Genomic DNA, 20,394 nt, shown 5'->3' with positions numbered 1-20,394 from the left:
TCATACAGCGTAAGATATCTATTAAGGCAGTTTTTACACATTTTACACATTCCTGTCGTCAATGTTTACATCTTATTGCAACTGTAAAATTTCCCTTTAAAATGTTTGCGTCTGCTCTAGGCTACTAACGTTACCTAATAACGCGTTTGAGGGAAGGGACCGTGGCCTAAAAAGACTATAATACATACATATTTACATACAGCTTGTATTTGCGGGCCCGTTACATGCGCAGCTCTGCGTTTACGTCGACACGCGTCGCCAGAAAGAAAAGCCGTGGCCAGGAACACCAGCGTCGCTTTTCTGCTAACCTGGGATAGGCTTTACACGAGCATATTATAATTATTTCTATGTTAGTTTTTTGGTTTGTTTGTTATTGTTTTGGGGTTTTTTGTAAATCTCTTGTGTTCCTCCAAGTCTTGCGTCAGTTTTTACAGCCCCGTTTCTTGCGCGCCTCCGCCAGTCTGGGTCGTGACGCGTGTCTGACGTCAGGGGAAACGGCCAATCGCAGCGCGCCGTGGGCCCGGCGAGGCGGGCGCTGTGGTTGGCTCCGCCTTTGTCCGCGTTGGTGTTGTGTGCGTGGCGGCGACGTTCGGCCAAAAGCCCATCCGCAGCGTCTAACGATCAGCGATGTCCCCCTTCCTCGCGCTTGCTGACGTCCGTGAACGTGCCCTTACGTCACTGCGCTCCGCCTTCGGCCAATCGGCGGCCTTCTCGCATTCTGGCCGTGTGGTTCCGGCATCATGGCGTCGCGCAGGGCATGAAAGGCGCTGGATGTGAGCTTGTGGGCTCATGGTTCGTCCCCGTGCGGCCATGCTGCTGGTGCCGTTTTGGCGCGTCGCGCTGCGTCCCGCTGCCCGGTCCTCTGTGCCCCGGGACCGCAGGGGCTACAGCAAGGTGCGCTTCTGGACGGAAATGGGCTGCATTTGAACTAAGACGACTTCGCGTGTCATTCAGTGTCCTTGTCGCGTCTGTTCTGCCGAAGGGTGTCGGAATTGTGGTGCCGTGTTTTAATGGCGGGGGGGGGGGGTTCTGTTCCGCAGTCTGACGCGTGGTGGCGTCGTAGTCCGCATGATCTAGGAGTCTCCATCTTCAGCCTGCTCGTTTTTATAAGGTTATTTAAAAAAGTAAATCCGTTTATTATTATAATACTAAAACCTGAACTTAGAACGCCATACACACATATGTATACATGACCTTGATCTAAGTCATAGCTGGTTTGTGTGTGTGTGAGTGATTATTGTGATTATTTTGTTCTGTATTCATAGTTTTATATTGAACTGACTGTGCTTGTGAACTGATTCCCGCTGTCTGTCTCCCCTGCAGCTGCAGCCGCTATCTGCTGCTCTATCGGAGCGTCTCCGTGTCTTCGAAGCCCTTCGGCTGAAGCAGGACAGCAGTGGCCGGAGGACCGGCGGCTCTCGTTCACCCGGTCACAGTCTGAGCGTCCGGCTGGCTGACAGCAGGACGGTGAAGGGGACTGCAGGGATCACCACCCCTCTGCTCATTGCACGGAATGCACGGTAAATGCACGTGGGTGCAGTGGATGGCCTAGCGGTTAAGGAAGCGGCCCCGTAACCAGTAGGTTGCCGGTTCGAATCCTGATCTGCCAAGGAGCCACTGAGCCACACACACTGGTCCCCAGGGGCGCCTGTCATGGTGCCCACTGATCACCAAAGGTGATGGTTAAATACAGAGGACACATTTCGTGCTTTTTTTACTAAAAGCAACAAACCTCCAGTCTGAGTAAAATTAGGATATTAATATTAAATAATGGAATAAAATTGTGCTTATGATGATGGGTATTTTTTGACATTCAGGAATGATTGACTACATTTCGCAATACAGTTTATTTTTTTCTTTGTTTTTTTCTAGTGTGAAGGGTGCCATTGTGTGCAGAGTGAATGGTCAGCTGTGGGAGCTTGAGCGCCCCCTGGTGGAGGACTGTGAATTGCACCTGCTGGGTTTTGACACTGTTGAGGGCCGACAGGTATGGAGTGTCTGAACTCAGCATTGTAAATTGAGTGCACTTCTGACATCTGGTGGTCATTATCTAATCAGCTTTTGTGTGTATGTGGTCTTGGGGTTCATAGGCTACTACTACCCAGTAATTATCGTTTGTGGTTGTATTCCTTTGTTCTTTTCACATGTAAATGTGTGGGCCACAAATGTTTGCTATTATTTTATTGTTTTTAATGTTTTTGGGTTTCCTCCAGGCTGTATGGCGCACAGGTGCATGTGTCTTGGGCGGAGTCATGGAGGGGCGGTTTGGTGCGCAGGTGTGCCGGGAAGGGGTCTCCGATACTGGACTGTACTGTGACTACCAATTGCACAATAGGTCCGATTCCCCGCTGTTCCTCAGCCCTGTGGTCTCTCATTACTAATGCTTATTTTAAAATGGATATGTTTTTCCTTGCACATCCAACTCTTGACCCCGCTGGGGAATTGCCTTCGTCAGGCAGGGTTAAGAGAGTAAATAATGTGTGTCATGCTTATCTCTTTTTCGTTTTTCTCTCGCTCAGCACTCTTTCTCTGGGGGAGGTGGAGAGCAGCTGTAGGGAGGTTGCTGCTATGAATCTTCCCATCATTAAACTGGACCTCAGTGTTCAGGAACTGAAAGAACTCTTTCAGGTCAGCATCTCACTTTTCTACACCTTTTGAGTGTCAGTTTTGTCTATCAATATCCTGTTGTCCCTTTTACATTTTGCTGATTACTACAGTCAGTCTAGACTATAGACTTGATGTCTATTTAATAATGAAAAGCATTGCAGTTTCAAATGCCTGTGAAGCGTGCTGCAAACGGCTGAGACTGGGCCTGAATTTGGTTACGTTTCGGCGTTGACCATTGAATTTGTTGTGTAGGACTCTCCGCTGAGACTGCAGCTCGCCCAGGACCAGATGACTGGCGCTTCGCTGTCAGTGTACAGGTCTGTATGAGCCCGGCTCTGTGTAAAGCGTGCACTGTGTGGTGAATGAGTCTCTCACTCTCTCTGCCTCTCAGGTGCGGTGACAGTGTTGGGGTTTGTAGTGGCCCCGTACTTCCTGAAACTGGCTTCCTGAAATCATTTAAAATGCTGCAGGTTAGAAAGAAAAAGATCTCCCTGTCTCTCTGAACCACACGTTTACCCCCCAATACTTTCCATCCCGCTGGTCTCCACAAATGAGGCAGTAGCAGTCGGGGTCATGATTCTCAGTCAGAATGCTTCTTACTCGCACCTTGCTTCTGTTTCAGTGTCACATTCTCATTCTCTCCCATTTTGAGTAGTCCCTGCTGCAGTCTAAAGATCTCTGTTCTTTATTAAAAAGTAGAAATTAAAAGCTCAGTTGAGCTGCTGAAATGTAAAATTCATTTTGAAATAGAAATAATTTTTTTTGGTCTCTTGCACAGACCCACAATCGTTTTTTGTTTAGTGACTTGCTATGTAACTTTGATCCATTAGGTGTCTCCAGTCACCCTGTCTGGTTCTGTGGAGGCCACAGATGTGGTGAGAGTCATTGGTGTGTCCTTCCCAGGAGAGAAGGAGAGGGAGGAGTGGGAACGTGAACAAGAGGAAGCTCGCAAAAGGGACCACCGACGCATTGGCATGGTGATTTTAGAAAGGGGCATACGCCATAAAAACATCAGATGTTCCGAGATTTTTTTACTGTAACAGTTCCCCCCGTTAAAGAGTCAAACATCAGGGTGACGAGGAGGAAGAAGGTTATTTCTGTGATAAATATGCAACAGGCGGGTTAATTTATTTTATGGGCCTGCTCACAACGCATGCATGTGTCTCTTGATCGTAATGAATTATTCATAGTTCGAGGTCGTATTTCTCCAATTTTTATGTGTGCTGCTTTTAGGACCAGGAGCTGTTTTTCTTCAATGATGTCAGTCCTGGGAGCTGCTTCTTCCTTCCCAAAGGGGCTCATATATACAACTCTCTCACCGAGTTCATCAAGGTACATCAGCAAACTCATACTCATGAAAACGAGGCTTTCAATGTCTGCACACATTATTTATGTAAAAATTTGAATCCGGATACTCCCAATTGCCCCGTTCATTTTTTTAGTAACAGACCAAATGAAAAGCCCAGAGATGTTGAGTCTCTTCCATCACTTAAGTGAACTGATGGAGATACCAGCACACAGTAACACCATCCCTCACCAGAATGACTGTATCCAAACCACAGACCCCCCCACTATGCGTCCTTCTCGCTCTGTTCTCCTGCCATAAACACGCCAGACACAAATTATCCCTGTCATGGCCTGACCGCAGATTCACATGCAACCCTGTTTATCTCTCCCTTTCGCTCATCTCCTGCCCTCTTCCTTCCTTCCGTCCTTTCTTCCATTTTTTCCCTCCCCCACTCCTTCCTGTTTTCCTCAATCTCCACCTCACAGGGTGAGTATCGGAATCGGGGATTCAGTGAGGTGGTGACCCCTACGCTCTACAGCACGGCATTGTGGGAACGCTCGGGTCACTGGGAGCACTACAGCGAGAACATGTTCACCGTGACCTGCAAGCCCCACACTTACGCTCTCAAACCCATGAACTGCCCCGCCCACTGGTGAGCTGTGTCCACCTGCTAATTAATAAGATGTTTTTAAGAGGCAGTTATTAAAAGGTTTGAATATTGTCCTGGGTTCTGTTAGCAATGCTAACAGGCAAGATCGAAATGCACTTGCCTACAAAAACTAATATAAAGCTGTAAAGCTTTCATTACAGCATGGATGGACTGGCACTGTTTCCATCAATGCAGTAGTGAACTATTCAAAAACACTCATATCATCATTAAATTATATAGCCTTGTTAAAAAAAATGAAATACATGCGTACATAGAAAAGAGAAATATGAAGTCTTGTTAGAATAATGGCAGAAAATGAATATATTGTAAATAATTATCCACTCCTAGGATTATAATTTCGGGAGTCTCTGTGTGTGCATGCTAGGGCTGCAACTAATGATTATTTTAATAATCGATTAATCTGTCTATTATTATTTTATTTTTTTATTAATCGGATAAAAAAAACAACAAAAAAAAAACAAGAAAAGCATTCATTTCCAACCCTTTATTCAAAAACAGAACCAAAATATTTAGAAAGTGCACAAACATGTTGCTCCTTGAGCTGTTATAATAATAATAAAATAAAAATGGACTAACACAAAAAACATACACAGATGCTTTACATCTGCCAAATATAGACTTTTTTTTTTTTTTTTTTTTTTTATAAATAAAGTGCCACCTGAGCTGCCAGAACGATAAAAAAATAAATAAAGAACAATACAAATCCGAAAATTTAACAGGATTTGTTTGAATGTCAGAACTTGTTCTCTACACTACACTGCAGATGCACACACTCGCAGAAGCACACATTCACAAACTCTCACACTGACACACACACACTTTTCTAACTTAGTAGTTTTGCCCTGATTTCAGTCCAAATCTCTAAAAAATCTTAAATCAAGATACATTTACTAGACACATGAAATAGTATAAGAAATTGTCTTGTTTTCTGATAAAACATCTCAAAATTAAGTGATTGTTTAAAACAAGCAAAATTATCTGCCAATGGGGTAAGAAAACTAATCTTAATGAGATATAATCTCAAACAGAAGTTTTAAGCATCACTTAATTTTCTCATTTTTCTTGTCTAGTAATCTTGATTTAAGATTTTTTACATATTTGGACTGGAAACGAGACAAAATTACTAGGAAAGAAAAGCTTTTTTTGCAGTGTAGCTATACATGACAACAGATTGAAAAATGAATGGTCCAAAAAAGGCTAGTGAATAAAAACATGTCTTTAGTCTTTTAATGCAAAGTAACTATAGCGCCCCTGCTTTACTACTGTTATTAACGTGCTAACGCTAACTTGTCATGCTTGTCAAGCTGGATGACGGGTAAACATTTATATTTACATTTACAGCATTTATCAGACGCCCTTATCCAGAGCGACAATCAGTAGTTACAGGGACAGTCCCCCTGGAGACACTCAGGGTTAAGTGTCTTGCTCAGGGACACAATAGGCGAGTCGTCCACATGGAGACACAGAGAACAGTCCGAACGCTGTTTCATCCCCCCTCCACACCTGTAGGTGGCGCTGTAAGTCCCCGTCTAGTTAAACACCAGCACCAGGGACATTACGTTCCTCACGTCAAAACGGAACAAAAGTAGGATTCTGTAGCGACTTCTCCTGCTGCTGAACCCCCTTCTTCCTCCTCATGAAACACGTGTTTCAGGTGCTGGATTATTGCCGTGGGGCTCCCGTGCCGCGCCGTGACGCTTTTGCATATTTTCGCGCAGATTTCTCTGCCTCCGCCATGTATCTGTCCTCTACCTCCGCTCGGTTTTTATTTTTATTTTTGCTCCGCGCTGTCTATGAGGCGCCAAACTCTGCTAGTATCTGTGCGTGAGAGAGACCGAGTGTGTTCACTCCGCTCCGCGCTCAAATAAAGTTTTTTTTTTTTTTTAATAATCAAACGTCTCCGCGTCGCGCGGCATAACGAATCGATTAGGAAATTAGTTGCCAACTCTATTAGTAATCGATTTTTATCGATTCGTTGTTGCAGCCCTAGTGCATGCATCACGAGATTTAAAATGTATTTATTATTGGTTCCTGGAAGTGTCCGTCATCGGTTTCTCCGCCCCTGCAGTTTAATGTATGAGCAGCGCCTGCGCTCCTGGAGGGAGCTTCCTCTGCGATGGGCTGATTTTGGGGCGCTCCACCGGAACGAGCACTCGGGGGCGCTGGGGGGTCTGACTCGTGTCCGGCGCTTCTGCCAGGATGACGCCCACATTTTCTGCACCCCTCAACAGGTACCAATGACGTCACGTGAACGCCGGCCCCTCCGTCGCGTCCCCAAACCGTCCTGCTGTCTGTCTGAGTCTAAACAGGGAGTGAAAATGCCCGAGAGAGCAGGAGATGGGAGGAGGATGGAGAAAGAATGCACACAGAGGGGGATTAACAGAGACTGGGAGAGGAGGAAAGCGAGGAAACGCGGCTAAAACGGGCTCATCCTCTCAGAGGACCCACAGGGTCCAGAGTGGACAGTGAGTGTCCCCACCACACTGTCTGTGGAGAGTCTCTCAGGCTTTAAAGAGTTTGATTAATGCCCTGGATGGGTTCCTCTGAGGGAAGTATGAATGGCCCTCTGTCCTCAACTTCTTATGACTGCCCCCCCCACCAACTCATATACACACACTTTTTTATAACAAAAATAAATCCATGAATTGATCTCTTGTCTCTTCCCTCTGTTTGTTTTTTTGAATGTCTGTAGTATTGACTTGCGTGCCAGCTTTTCTCTGACCCTCCCTCTCATTTCTTTGTCCCTCTTGGACCTTTTCTCTTCTCCTCGAACGGTCTGCCTCTTGTCAATATTCTTTTCAGAGTAATTATTCTATGATCATTTTATACCACGATACCGCCGTTTCCTGTAAATAATGTCATTGTACTTATGTATAATGACGCTTGGTTTCTTTATTGTGTCACAGCTGGAGGACGAGATCACGTCGTGTCTGGAGTTTGTGAGGACTGTGTATCGTGTGTTTGGTTTCTCTTTCCATTGCCTGCTCTCCACGCGCCCCACTCCCTACCTGGGGGAGGCTGCCCTGTGGGACGATGCAGAGAAGGTGAGCAGGAAGGCCTTAAATTAAGGCCCTAAAATAGCGTTAAAATTACTAGTAACCCTTAAACCCTTAAACCCAATAAATCAAATGAAACAAGCCTTCAATCGGTCAGTAATCTGCCGGTCACTCGCATCTCGCATGGGAATTACATGGCCAGTTTGACTCACAAATAGTACAAACCGAAAATGTCCCCCCCCCCCCCCCGGTGCCTTGCAGCAGTACCGGTAATATGAGTCTCTTTAACATTGAAAAAGACTAAAAGAAAATTTGAAGGAAAATTCATATCAAATAATATTACATAACTTAAGATAAAATTGAATGAATATTGTATTTTAGAAGAGTATCTGGACCTCACAATGTGTGCCGAGATAAAACTGTGGCTCTTGGACAAATGTGGTTTAGCCCAAATCAGGGTCTTAAATTTGATGAAAGTGGCATTAAAAAGTCTTAAATTTGGCTTCCTTAAACTTGCAAGAAACTCTGTGATGATTGAGTTCTGCAATTACATTCCACACACGCACACACACACACACACACACACACACACACTGCGCTTTTGACAGTATGCAATGTTTCAAAATAAAGCCCTAAACTTTAATGTAGTCATTTTTAGATGTCTTTAGATCTTCTTGTCTGTTGTTTCTGGGGTGTATTGAAGTATAATACACCATTTATTGACTATTACAAGTTTATGCAAAGTCAGTATTTGCAGTGTTGGCCCTCTGCAATTCGCCCTGGCACGCTGTCGATCAACTTCTTGCCAAATCTTGACTGATGGGCGACCCATTCCTTCATAATCAGTGCTTGGAGTGCTTTCTCAGAATTTGTGGGTTTTTGTTCTTTGAGGATTGACCACAAGTTCTCAGTTGGATTAAAGTACGAGGTGTTTCCTGGCCATGGACCCAAATTTTCAGTGTTTTGTTTCCGGAGCCACTTAGTTCTCACTTAGTTCTCGTTCTTCACCAAACTGTTCTTGGATGGTTGTGAGAAGTTGCAGTTGGAGGATGTTTTGGTACCATTCTTTATCGGGGCAGTGGTGGCCTAGCGGTTACTGTTGGCACGAGACAGGACTGATGGCAGCGTCACCTTTTCTTCTCCAGACAATCATTTTTCCAGATGCTCCAAACAATCAGAATGGGGCTTCATCTGAGAAAATGACTTTACCCCCAGTCCTCAACAGTCCAACCTTGTACGTTTTGCTTCCATCTGGCCTTGATATTTTTTGTGAAGAAAAGTGGTTTATTTGCTGCACTTGGTGACACCAGGCCATCCCCCCCAAAAGGCTTACCTGCTGCAGTGTGATTGAGGTTAAATTCGCAAATTGGCATAATAAAAGCGGAAGCAGCAAACAGTATTTGTCATTCCGTGTCTTTCCATTCGGAACTTTTATTTTGAATCAATGCAAACTGTCAAAAGCGCAGCAAGTGGAAGAACGGCTGCAGCGGTTTAAACACCAACATGTAAGTTCACAGACATACATGGCTTTGTGAAAGTGGAGATTTCTAGGTTTTTGTTTAATAGAACTTCACTGGATTTTCTCTTATTCATTAATGTCTGTTAAATACAGAAGTCACTGCTACTATTTGAGAAGTGATGCAGTAAGCACAATGCTTCATTTGGTGGAGTTCATTAGCATGACTAGATTTGATTAGAAATAAAACCCGTTCATTCGTGTTTCTCTGATGTTTAATGAGGTTTGTACGCGTGTAGGGAGGCATTTTGGACTGCTGCACCTCACAGAACCGTTCCAAACCCCCTTATGCTGAATCCAAACAGATCTGCTTTTATGCAACAGCCTTCAGTTCAGACCGCAGGTTTTAGGGGATTTTGTGTCAGAAGATGATGGTCATCAGAAAACCTTTTGAAGTGGTTTTGAGGTGGGTTTTGGCCTGGAATCATGCTGTGCCCGTGTCTGAGCCTCTTGGCAGTGGAGTTTCCTACAGTTTATGATGCCAGTGATCTTAACAAGGCCTCCAGGCTTAATGTCAATGGTTCAACATTTTTCACTGTATGTCTTGAGTTTCCCTTCTGTTTTATTCATTCTGACTCAGTTCTAGACTTTCTAATGCCCTTCAATTCCAGATTTTTGGGGTACATTTCTACATATTTGTCTTTGTCAAGTCTATTCTAGTATCTGCCACCAGTTGTACTGGTGGAGCTGCATGTCACATCTTATTCAGCTTCCTTCCTTCATCCCTGTTTTGGGCTTGCCTGCTTCGCCCTGTCTGAGCAGCAGCTGGAGATTAGCCTGCAGCAGTTTGGTGAGCGGTGGGAGCTCAACCCTGGAGACGGCGCTTTCTATGGGCCTAAGGTGAGACTTTCATCCTGGTTAACTCATCATCTGCCTTTTGGAACGATAAATTATGCAATAATTTGATGCTACTAACCTTGCATCTCAAGATTGACATCCAGATTCGAGATGCTCTTGGACGACAGCATCAGTGTGCAACTATCCAGTTAGACTTCCAGCTGCCTATTCGGTTTAACCTGCAGTATGTGAGGTGAGTATTGTGAGCTTTTGAAAAATACAAATGCATTAATTCGCTAGAAGTAAAGCGCCCCCTGTGCGCCCCCTTCTTGTGTCCTCAGCTCAGATGGTGAGATGTGCAGACCTGTAATGGTGCACAGAGCCGTACTAGGATCACTGGAAAGAATGATTGCCATATTGGCTGAAAACTTTGGAGGCAAATGGTGATTTCATGTACTGCTTTTGCTTTTTGATTTTAAAATGAAGATGGTCTGTTAAATTCAACATTTCTCCTGGATGGTGCCAGGCCCTTCTGGCTCTCCCCAGCACAGGTTATGGTGTTGCCTATAGGAGGGGACAGTGAGCAGTATGGGCAGAAGGTCAGTATGATGCAAATACAACCGCTGAAACAATTTGTTTGAAATAAAGAAATATATAGATTAGCGGGGTGGAAAAAGAGTACTGAAAAGTTCTGTTATGTTACTAAATTAATACTCCATTTGAAGTAGAAGTACTCGTGGGGAAAAAAAAGTACTCAAATAAAAGTATTCTTTGTAAGTAAGAAGTATTTCAGAAACTACTTACTGTACTTACATGAGGTGTAGGTTGCTGGTCCCACACAATTGATTGTCAAAACATTCTGGAAATGGGGTCACAGACTGATTTCATTTATTGTGTTTGATATTTGAGACACTGGGGGGAAAAAAAAAAAGTTTGAATATTGTTATATGCCTGAAACTACCAGGTTAGATTACTGAAGAGGCCTACCAGGGTCTCAAGAGCTCCACCCACAGATGCTACTGAAAATATAGACTTGTACTTCTTCTCATGTCTGAATCCCTGCTCACCTACCGGGCATGGAAAAAGGTTCAGGCTCGGGATTCTGTTTTGTGTTGATAGACATATCTAAAAATCACAGTTTGGACCCACTAGAATCTACAACTATATGCAGATGTAACATACATGGCAAATTAAATGAATTAACAGAAAATGCACTATACATTTTTCAGGTATATAACCAGTTTTCATTAAATTTTTCCTATTATGACGCCATAAATGGAAAATATCCTGTGATCTGATTTCCATACTTTAATTTCATATTACATAAACAGGTCCTTGTTATAGACTCTCAACTGGATTTTTCATGAATGGATGTTGGGTTGCACTTATGTTAGTTATGCTGGCAGTGTTGGCCTAGCGGTTAAGGAAGCGGCCCCGTAATCAGAAGGTTGCCGGTTTGAATCCCGATCCGCCAAGGTGCCACTGAGGTGCCACTGAGCAAAGTACCGTCCCCACACACTGCTCCCCGGGCGCCTGTCATGGCTGCCCACTGCTCACTCAGGGTGATGGATAAAAGCAGAGCACCATGTGCACCATATGCTGGGCTGCAGTGTTTCACAATGACAGTCCCTTCACTTTCAATATCTGGTTCCTTGCTCCAGATTCAGACTTTAATTTACTGTTATCTTTATTGGCCACCAGTTAATTCAATTTGTACTCTATATCAAATTGTGAGTACATTACTTACATTATTTTGTAGGTAAATTTACTGACTTAAGTGTAAGAACCCGAAAAAACGACTACTTAATTACAGTAACGTGAGTGGTAACTTCCACCCCTGGATTTTATTTTTCTGAAACAGGTGGTTCAAACATTGAAAGAAGCTGGTTTCATGGCTGACCTGAATGATGACCATGGCGCCACATTAAATAAGAAAATTCGTGCTGCACAGCTGGCTCAGTATAATTTCATTTTTGGTGAGACTATTTATTTATGCTTTTGATTTTTAGACGTTTCTTTCTCTTATCACATAATAATCATTTGAATCCACTGTGGCAGTCCACACACGCTGCTCCCCAGGTGCCTGTCCTGGTGCCCACTGTTCACCAAGGGTGATGGTTAAATGCAGAGGACACATTTTGTTGTGTGCACAGTGTGCTGCCTGCAGTGTATCACGATGACAATCACTTCACTTTCACTGAATATAAATCCAGTCCATCATAGTAAATCCAGACTTGCTTTGCTGTTGGATGTCTTCAGCTTCTAATTTCCATCTCTCAGAATCCAGAAAAATTTCTGGGTTCATGAAAATCACCAAAATGTCTATGGCACTAAATAAATCTACAAGACTGACTATTCCTTCTGAATTTGGGGAAAAAATAGATATTAACAAGAAAGGAAGTAGCTTTACCACTTTTACCACTACTTTGTATGGCCACTTTTTATGCCCCTTTGGCCCCCTTTTTTCTGTGTGTGCACCACTATGACCCTAAATGTCCATTTCATGTTTGGAGCAGCTGAAGTGAAATACTGCTCAAGAACAAGAGTTATTACAATTAATTGAACATGACCACATGTAGAGATTAACGTCTGTTCTTCTTGCCCAGTGGTTGGAGAAAAGGAGCGAGTGAACGGCACAGTGAGTGTGCGGTCGAGAGGAGGAAAACAGCTGGGTCAGAGGTCGCTGGACGAGGTGCTGACATTGCTTAAAGACCTCAAAGAGACCAGGAGCAACCACAATGAGTTCTGAGCAACTAGTACGGCTGTGCTTAGTACAGATCAATCATGTATTAACCCAGGACCCTACAGAAAATGTGTGTGTGTATACATCAGTGTTTATGGAAATATTTGTGTTGATTGAATTTTTAAATAAATTTTTTAATTTCGTTATCTTGCGTGTGGTATCTGTTACTTAGCCCCCTTATTACATCCCCCTGTGTCCAGTTGGTGGTGTGATGAGGCTGTATGGCACTGCATTGCCATTTTACCCCCTCGGCCCTGCTTATGGAAGCCAGCGGTCATGTGAATCGGGGAAAGATTATACCTTAAAAGTGTGGAAGAGTGGGAGTTGAGAACTGGAGAAAGGGATTTTACTAAAATAGGAGCGGGATAAGTGGATCAAGGGCAGTTAGAGGGGGGGTGGTGTGTTTTTCATGAAAACAGGAATACTGAATGAAGGTCAGGAACGGGACTGAAGGGACTTTTTTTTTTTTTTTTTTCCTGGTTCTTAATTGGAAGAAAGCAACAGAATGGAAACCTTCATCATTTAGGGTGTCTCTCACACACACCAGACTGGACAGGGCCAGGTCGTGCAGTGGTTTCAGGGTATTTGGTAAGGTTGTGGTATGTATGCTGAACGTCAGACCATTTGGGCTGCTGCTGTGTATAGACCTGTCCCGCGGGAGAGACGGAGGGGGTAAGATGGGCTCAAGTCATGGTCCACGGGTCTGACACAGAGCGTCAATTGAGAGCACAGACAGGCCTGTCCTGCGGTCCCAGCAGGCCGTATCAAAGTCAAACAGCTCAACCACCTTTACAAAGACGACCATATAGGACAGGACGGGTTACAGCATTAACCGGCATCCTGGTGCCGTGATGGTGTGTTTTGTGTGTGTTCTGGTATGCACTGCCTCTCAGGGTAATTCCATACTGAGATCATAAACTAATAGTGTCCAAACATTCAGCAGATAACATCAGCTACACACGCACACAGCTATGCTCGTGTTCGTCCTTCTCCAACGGTCCCGTACACACAGCAATTTGTCATTCAGCTGAACCCATTCACATCAGTTCATCGGGCAGGATTTTTAGCCAGCAGGCTCTTAAAAGCACTGAGTGCAGAGGTAGTGAAAGGGAAGAGAATGAGATTTAGTGAAAGTGAGGGAGCGAATGCAAACAAATGAGATTAAGGAGGATAAAATGAGGGAAAAATGAGGAGAGCAAGAAAAAGAAAATCTGACGTGACAGGGCCTGGAAAGTTGCTCTGGGCAGAGTCTTAATTCGGCTTATAGAGCTTTGCTAGAAAATTGGGCAGAAGTGGGAGAGGAACTATGACAGGTGCGTTTCAGGTTGAGTTCATCTTGTCTGGTGTTTATGGACAAGACATTTCTAGTTTAAATGACTCCATTGGTTGCCGAAGCCCTTTATCTACAAGAGCGGAAGCGACATGAAGTGGAAAAGGGCCAGCAGGGAGCCTGGCATTGTTCTGGGAGGTGCACTGCTGCACTTATCGCTGAGAAAATGTCACTTATGACTGAAGTCTGGCGTCCTAAAATAGTCCTGGTCCCCCCGCTCGGCCCGTCTCTTTACTTCGTTAAAAATAAACTCCCGCGGTTCACTGGCAGCCTGTCACGAGTCCGAAGCATCAAACAGTAACAGGAGGTCTTCCACAGTGGCTGGATAGCCATGGGCCTATTACGCTGTGTACAAAAAGGGACAAGGGACAGACTTTTCTGTGACAAATAATTTAATAATAGCGCGCACACATTTATATATATATATATATAAATCCGTTTTACATGTCTTTGTCGGACTGCATTGCAGCAATTGGCGGCCCTCCCCCGAGCCAAAGGTGCGAGGCGCCGGCTGTCGGGACCGCCCGCTCTCTTTGTCTGCCCCAGGCGGGAGACTCTGAGGGCGGGACGAAAGAAACAAGAAAATCTGATTGGTCTGTGGCAACTTCCTGTGGGTCAAATGTATAAAGCATGTTTTTTCCCAGCTGCTTTTCCATCGAAACCGGACCTTCCGGCTTTCGAGTCTTTTCTCTCCTCCCATTTTTCTCCAGGATCAGGTGATGTCTCTGAAGTTTGGTTCCGGCTGTTCTGTCTTTTTCTATCTTTTCCTCTTGTCTTTCATCTTGGTTTTCTCTGTAACATTGGTACCTTTTTACATACAATATTCACATGTAACTGCAATAATAATCTATTGGGGTTAATAAACTAGAAAATGCTCATCCTTTTATCCTGTATTGTGCCACGCCTCTTTCTGCCAGGTAACGTCGGGTTGGAGTGGTTTGAATACAGTGCTTTTGTGTGTAGAGAGAGAGTTTATTACTCTATTCTCCCCAGTTTTACAACGGAAAAGCTGGTCAACTTATAATAAAGCCTGGCAGATTGTGCAAGGTCAGCTGGCTCTTCTGGAAGGTTTTAATGGAATAACTGATTACAATTGCTAAATTACATAAGGCATGTGATAATGACAGCATTCATGCTAATATCCCCAAGCCATAGGCCTAGAGGAATTAGTAGGAATGTTTTTTATGGAAGAATTTTTCAGTATCATCATCTGCTCTGTCAAATAAGAGTGATTGGGCATAGCTCCCCATCCTCAATGCTCCCCATCCTCAGATTCAAGCCTGCGCACTGCAGCACCATCAAATTATAAATGCATGTCTATGCATTGGTTCGTGCACAATGTTTTCACAGATATATATAATTTGATCTTGCCGTTCCCTGTTCTGCTATTGATTTAGACCACATTTTAATAACTAGTGAACTACTACCTCCGTGAATCTGTTAGTTTTAGATCAAATACTCCAGTCATGGGAGCTCTGGCATGTATTGTGTATTAACCTTTAGCTTTAAAACCAACAGTTCACAAAGTGAGCGGAATCCCTGCTACGAGACCCGTGTCAGCCGTTCTTCATTCTGGCTCTGTTCGAACCCCAGTCGCCACTTGGCCGAGTAGCTGTTGTGAATGGACAAAACTGGTGTGTTTCTTCGGCGCTGGTCCTAATTGATGGGCTCAAAGTGCCAGAGTGTGGTGGTGGAGGGAGACGGGCAGATACAGCGGGTTTCTTCTGCTCCTTCAGACACAGAGCTGGAGATCATCGTGGCTGCAGCCAAGAACGGAGAACCAGGCCGGCGCTGCTCCGTAAATATCGTCTGTTCTCCTGGCGACCCCTGTGAAAGAGAATCCTCGAGGAAGACAGAGGGAGACAAAGTGCTCCAAAATCCAGTTCCCGGTCCCAGTGTATGAAAAGCCCGCACTCTGCTGCTGGAGGGTAAAAACCTATTACTGAGGCATTAAGTGGTTTAACCCATAATAGCCATCGTAGCCTGAGAAGCTGTGGGTTACCAAGATTTTTTATCTCGGTTTATGCACCGGCTTTATAAACCGGTTTTAATGAACCGCAATGAAATATACCGCTAACGTCATTTATTTTAATTTATCCATTCCAATAATAATAGTTTTCTGATTATTACTACTAATAAAATTTCATACAAACAATTCTTGGGCCAAGTAATCGAGTTCATTCGCAGGCTGTGTGTGTTACTGTTGGATTGGAGTGACGTGTAGTGACAGGTGAGCGCTACTCGCCTGAGTTAAAGCCTAGTTTGCAGACACCACGCTGGAAGAAACGAGCAGAACGTGAAAGTGTTTGTTAACTTTGGCCATTTTAGCAGTGTGGTAACCATTTCCTGTCGAGTAACCATTTCCAGCGAAGGCCCGTACTCTTGGTACATTTACCTGCAGACGCCCTCATCCAGAGCGACTTGCAACGTGCTTTCAAGTTACCATCGATGAAGGGATCAGTTCTGGTTCACTAGGACCCCCAACTATGAATACAGGTCGGTGGTAGGTGGTACTTGTCAAAATAACACCATCTTGAATGCAGGAGAACGTTGCCCGAAGCATCACAGGAACTTCTGATGGTGGAGACAGGTCTCCATGGGCACTCGGCCCCAAACTCAACATACTAGTAACACGCGGTGTGTACTGAAGCTTTTTATTAAAAACAGCAGTTTGGACCACTTTTGGAAGGTCCTGACTGGAAACATCCCAAAAGAGCCATTTCAATTTGTCCCTGGTCATCTCAAATTCTTACACGACCAAGAGCAAAACGTTACCTAAAAAAATGATATTATTTTTATATTAGATATTATTTTAGATCGTGTGTCCTTGTCTGTGCTGCACCCCCAGAGCATCCCGTTATGGTGAATGTGCCGGCAAGCGGGAGGAGTTTCTGCAACGACGCAGAGACGCTGGAGTATAATTCTCTTCTGATAATAAACACATCACCCCGACTTCAGCCGCGCTCAAAGTTGGGTTGGTGTGCAGATTGAGGCCAGAAGACCTGTTTAATGACCTGTCTAATGTCGCTGTTCCTAAACTGTGAATCATGTAACGTGGACCTGCATTCACCAAACGACTTTTCCCAGATGGAGAAACCATTCACCTTACAAACGAATACTCTACACACTAATGGTGGAAATAAGAGGGTGCAGTAGGCTACAAACTAACAGGGATGTTTTAGAGCCGTGAATGGGCAGAAATTCACAATAAAATATATTTGTGTATAGTGTTAAAACTGAGAAATAAGAAAATCGTATGATATTGCATAAAACAGTAAAAAGCTTATCAGACGCCCTTATCCAGAGCAACTTACGATGAGTAGTTACAGGGACTGAGTTACCGCGTTGAGGCTCTTGCTCAGGAACACAATGGTAGTAAGTGGGGTTTGAACCTGCGACTTTATGTTCTTCTCATTGTGAAACACTGCAGCACAGCACACGGTGACACATAACCGCTAGGCCACCACTGCCCCCATTCCACCCCATATCCAGTCATATCCATATGTTCACCCGGGGAACCTGATCCTGTGATTATTGACAGCATCAGACAGCAGTCTGGAACACCCGAGTCTGCTGGTTCCCCACTAGAGACCGCTACTAACTCTCTCCTCACCTCACTTTCCCTTTCCATTGATCAACTCTGTCCTCTATCAACTAAACCCAAAAGGACTTCTCCCCCTGCGCCCTGGCTCTCCGATACATTGCGTAGCAATCGAAGAGTTCTTCGAGCAGCAGAGAGAAAATACAAGAAATCTCAACTTGACTCAGACCTACTGGATTACCAGAATCTTCTGCGCAAATTTTCTACTAACCTCACTACTGCTAAAACTGCTTTCTACAAAGCAAAACTAGAAGCCTCTGCCCACAACCCTCAAAAACTCCACAACATCTTCTTATCCCTACTCAACCCTCCGACTCCCCCTGCCCCAACTTCATTAACAGCTGATGATTTTGCCAACTTCTTCACAGGGAAGATTGAAAAAATCTGTGAGACATTCCCCACCACTAATCCTACTCTTCCTTCTGAAAATTCGACAACTACTCTAAATCAATTTTCTAAGATCACATCTGATGAAATCATTCAGATTATATCCACAGGCAACCCAACCACCTGTCCACTAGATCCAATACCTTCTGCAATGTTTCAAACTATCTCCCCTGACCTCCTCCCTTTCATTTCTTATATCATAAACAGCTCAATCTCATCTGGCCACGTACCATCCGCCTTCAAAACAGCCAGTGTTCTTCCAATCCTAAAGAAACCCACTAAAGACTCTCTTGTCAATCCTGAAGAGGCTTGGAATTCGGGGCTCAGCATGGCAGTGGTTTGCTTCCTACCTTGATGAGCGATCTTACCAAGTGACTTGGAAAGGATCCACCTCTACCTCACGTAGACTCTCCACTGGTGTCCCTCAAGGCTCGGTGCTAGGTCCTCTCCTTTTCTCCCTCTACACGAGATCACTTGGTGAGGTCATTTCCTCACATGGATTATCCTACCACTGCTATGCTGACGACACACAACTCCTCTTCTCCTTTCCTCCCTCTGATCTTCATGCTGCTTCCAAAAACTCTGCATGTCTAACAGACATCTCGTCTTGGATGGCAGCCCATCACCTCCAACTCAATCCCACCAAAACTGAACTAATATTCATTCCAGCAGATTCTTCACCACATCATGATCTTGCTATTTACCTGGACAACTCGCAGCTCTCTTCTTCTGCAACAGCCCGCAACCTTGGGGTAACAATAGACAACCAACTCTCCTTCTCAACTCACATCAGCAATCTTTCCCGCTCATGTAGATTCCTTCTCTACAATATCAGACGAATCCGCCCTTACCTGTCAACCCAGGCCACCCAACTACTGGTTCAGTCCTTAGTAACCTCACGACTGGACTACTGTAACTCCCTTCTAGCTGGTCTACCACTATGGACCATCCGACCTCTTCAACTAATATAAAATGCAGCAGCACGACTGATGTTCAACCTTCCCAAGTTCTCCACACCGCCCCTCTGCTACGCTCCATCCACCGGCTCCCAGTAGCTGCACGCATCAGGTTCAAAATACTGATGCTGGCCTACAAAGCCAGACATGGAGTAGCACCATCCTACCTCACAGCCCTTATTACACCTCGCACTGCACCTCGTATACTCCGAGCCTCCAGTACTGCTCGCCTGGTCCCTCCATCTCTGAAGGTCAAAGGAAGACGCTCATCTAGACTCTTCTCCATCTTGGCCCCTCGGTGGTGGAATGAACTTCCCCTCGAGGTCAGAACAGCTCAGTCACTGAACACCTTCACACGGCAGCTCAAGACCTTCCTCTTTAAAGAATATTTAGATTAAATTGTAATTTTCTTGTTGTCGAACTTTGTGTACAGAATCTACAACAGAGTGAATAAAATAGATGTATTCATAGTTGGGGTCCTAGTGAAACGGAATTGATCTCTTCATCGATGGTAACTTGAAAGCACGTTGTAAGTCGCTCTGGATAAGGGCGTCTGCCAAATGCCATAAATGTAAATGTAAATGTAGAACAGTGCAGTGTTAACCAGGACCTACCAGCTCTTCAAAGTAGGTTCCCAAGTAAATACAGCAAATCATGTCTTCAGCACCACTGGACCAGCCAAGCTGTGGTGTATGTAGACCACTAAGTTCATTTTAGCAAGTGAACTGACCTTTTAATAGCCACACTGGCCATAAGTTTCTTTTCCAGAGCTCAGCAGTCGTGTGCGACCTTCGGCCTTTACCCCTGCACAGCCATTGTGGTGGGTGCAGTTGTCCACAGTCTGGAGGGTGGGGTATGTAAAAATGTACATTTCTTCTGCCTCCTTCTCCTCTGCCTTTAATGGACCGACGGTCCCGCTTTCATCCAGTTGGTTAAAATATCACTGGAATGGAGCAAATATTGACTCCATCTGAACTGGCTTTCATGCCACAATTAGGCTGGGGTCTCACTTTACATTCTCCTCCTGCCTTTGGAATGGGAAACCATTCAAAAATGTCTTTTATCTTTTGCTGATGCATCCTTACATTTTTCAGTCTGTGAAGTGATCTTCTGTTTCTCTCTCTGGCCTCTTATGAATTGGCTCACAGAGCGAGCTTGGCCGTCCACTCGGGTTTGTTTTACATCAGCCATCAGCAGCCTCGGCCCTCAGACTTCACTCAAATATTTCCACCAAGGTCTCTCTCTCTCTCTCTCTCAGGCTTTCTCTCTCTCTCTCTCTCTCTCTCTCTCAGACTTTCTCTCTTTCTCTCTCTCTCTCTCTCTCAGACTTTCTCTCTCTCTCTCTCTCTCTCTCTCTCTCTCTCTCTCTCTCTCTCTCTCTCTCTCTCTCTCTCTCTCTCACTCTCTCTCCTCTCATACTTTCTCTCATCTTTCTCTCTCTCGCTCTCTCTCTCTCCTCAGACCTTTCTTCTCGCTCTCTCTCTCAGTTTCTCTCTCTCTCTCTCTCTCCTCTCTTCTCTCTC

The 20,394-nt window shown here is 44.6% G+C and overlaps 1 protein-coding gene across 1 annotated transcript; it reads left to right on the top strand.

The window, feature by feature from the left end:
• Positions 1-586: 586 nt before the first annotated feature.
• Positions 587-12,743, top strand: tars2 (threonyl-tRNA synthetase 2, mitochondrial). The gene is made up of 18 exons (XM_028979493.1): positions 587-894; positions 1,324-1,520; positions 1,873-1,987; positions 2,214-2,335; positions 2,520-2,628; positions 2,860-2,924; positions 2,999-3,077; positions 3,438-3,584; positions 3,841-3,939; positions 4,381-4,547; positions 6,634-6,796; positions 7,472-7,609; positions 9,840-9,917; positions 10,007-10,107; positions 10,196-10,297; positions 10,381-10,453; positions 11,716-11,830; positions 12,461-12,743. Exons 1-18 carry the CDS (start codon positions 790-792, stop codon positions 12,601-12,603), a joined length of 2,118 nt encoding a protein of 705 aa, XP_028835326.1. The 5' UTR covers positions 587-789; the 3' UTR covers positions 12,604-12,743.
• The last annotated feature ends 7,651 nt before the right edge of the window (positions 12,744-20,394 follow it).

This window comes from Denticeps clupeoides, chromosome 5 (genome assembly GCF_900700375.1).
Source record: "Denticeps clupeoides chromosome 5, fDenClu1.1, whole genome shotgun sequence".
Lineage (NCBI taxonomy): Eukaryota > Metazoa > Chordata > Actinopteri > Clupeiformes > Denticipitidae > Denticeps > Denticeps clupeoides.
Note: the sequence above shows the minus strand (reverse complement) of the source record. Positions and strands in the feature narration are given on the sequence as shown.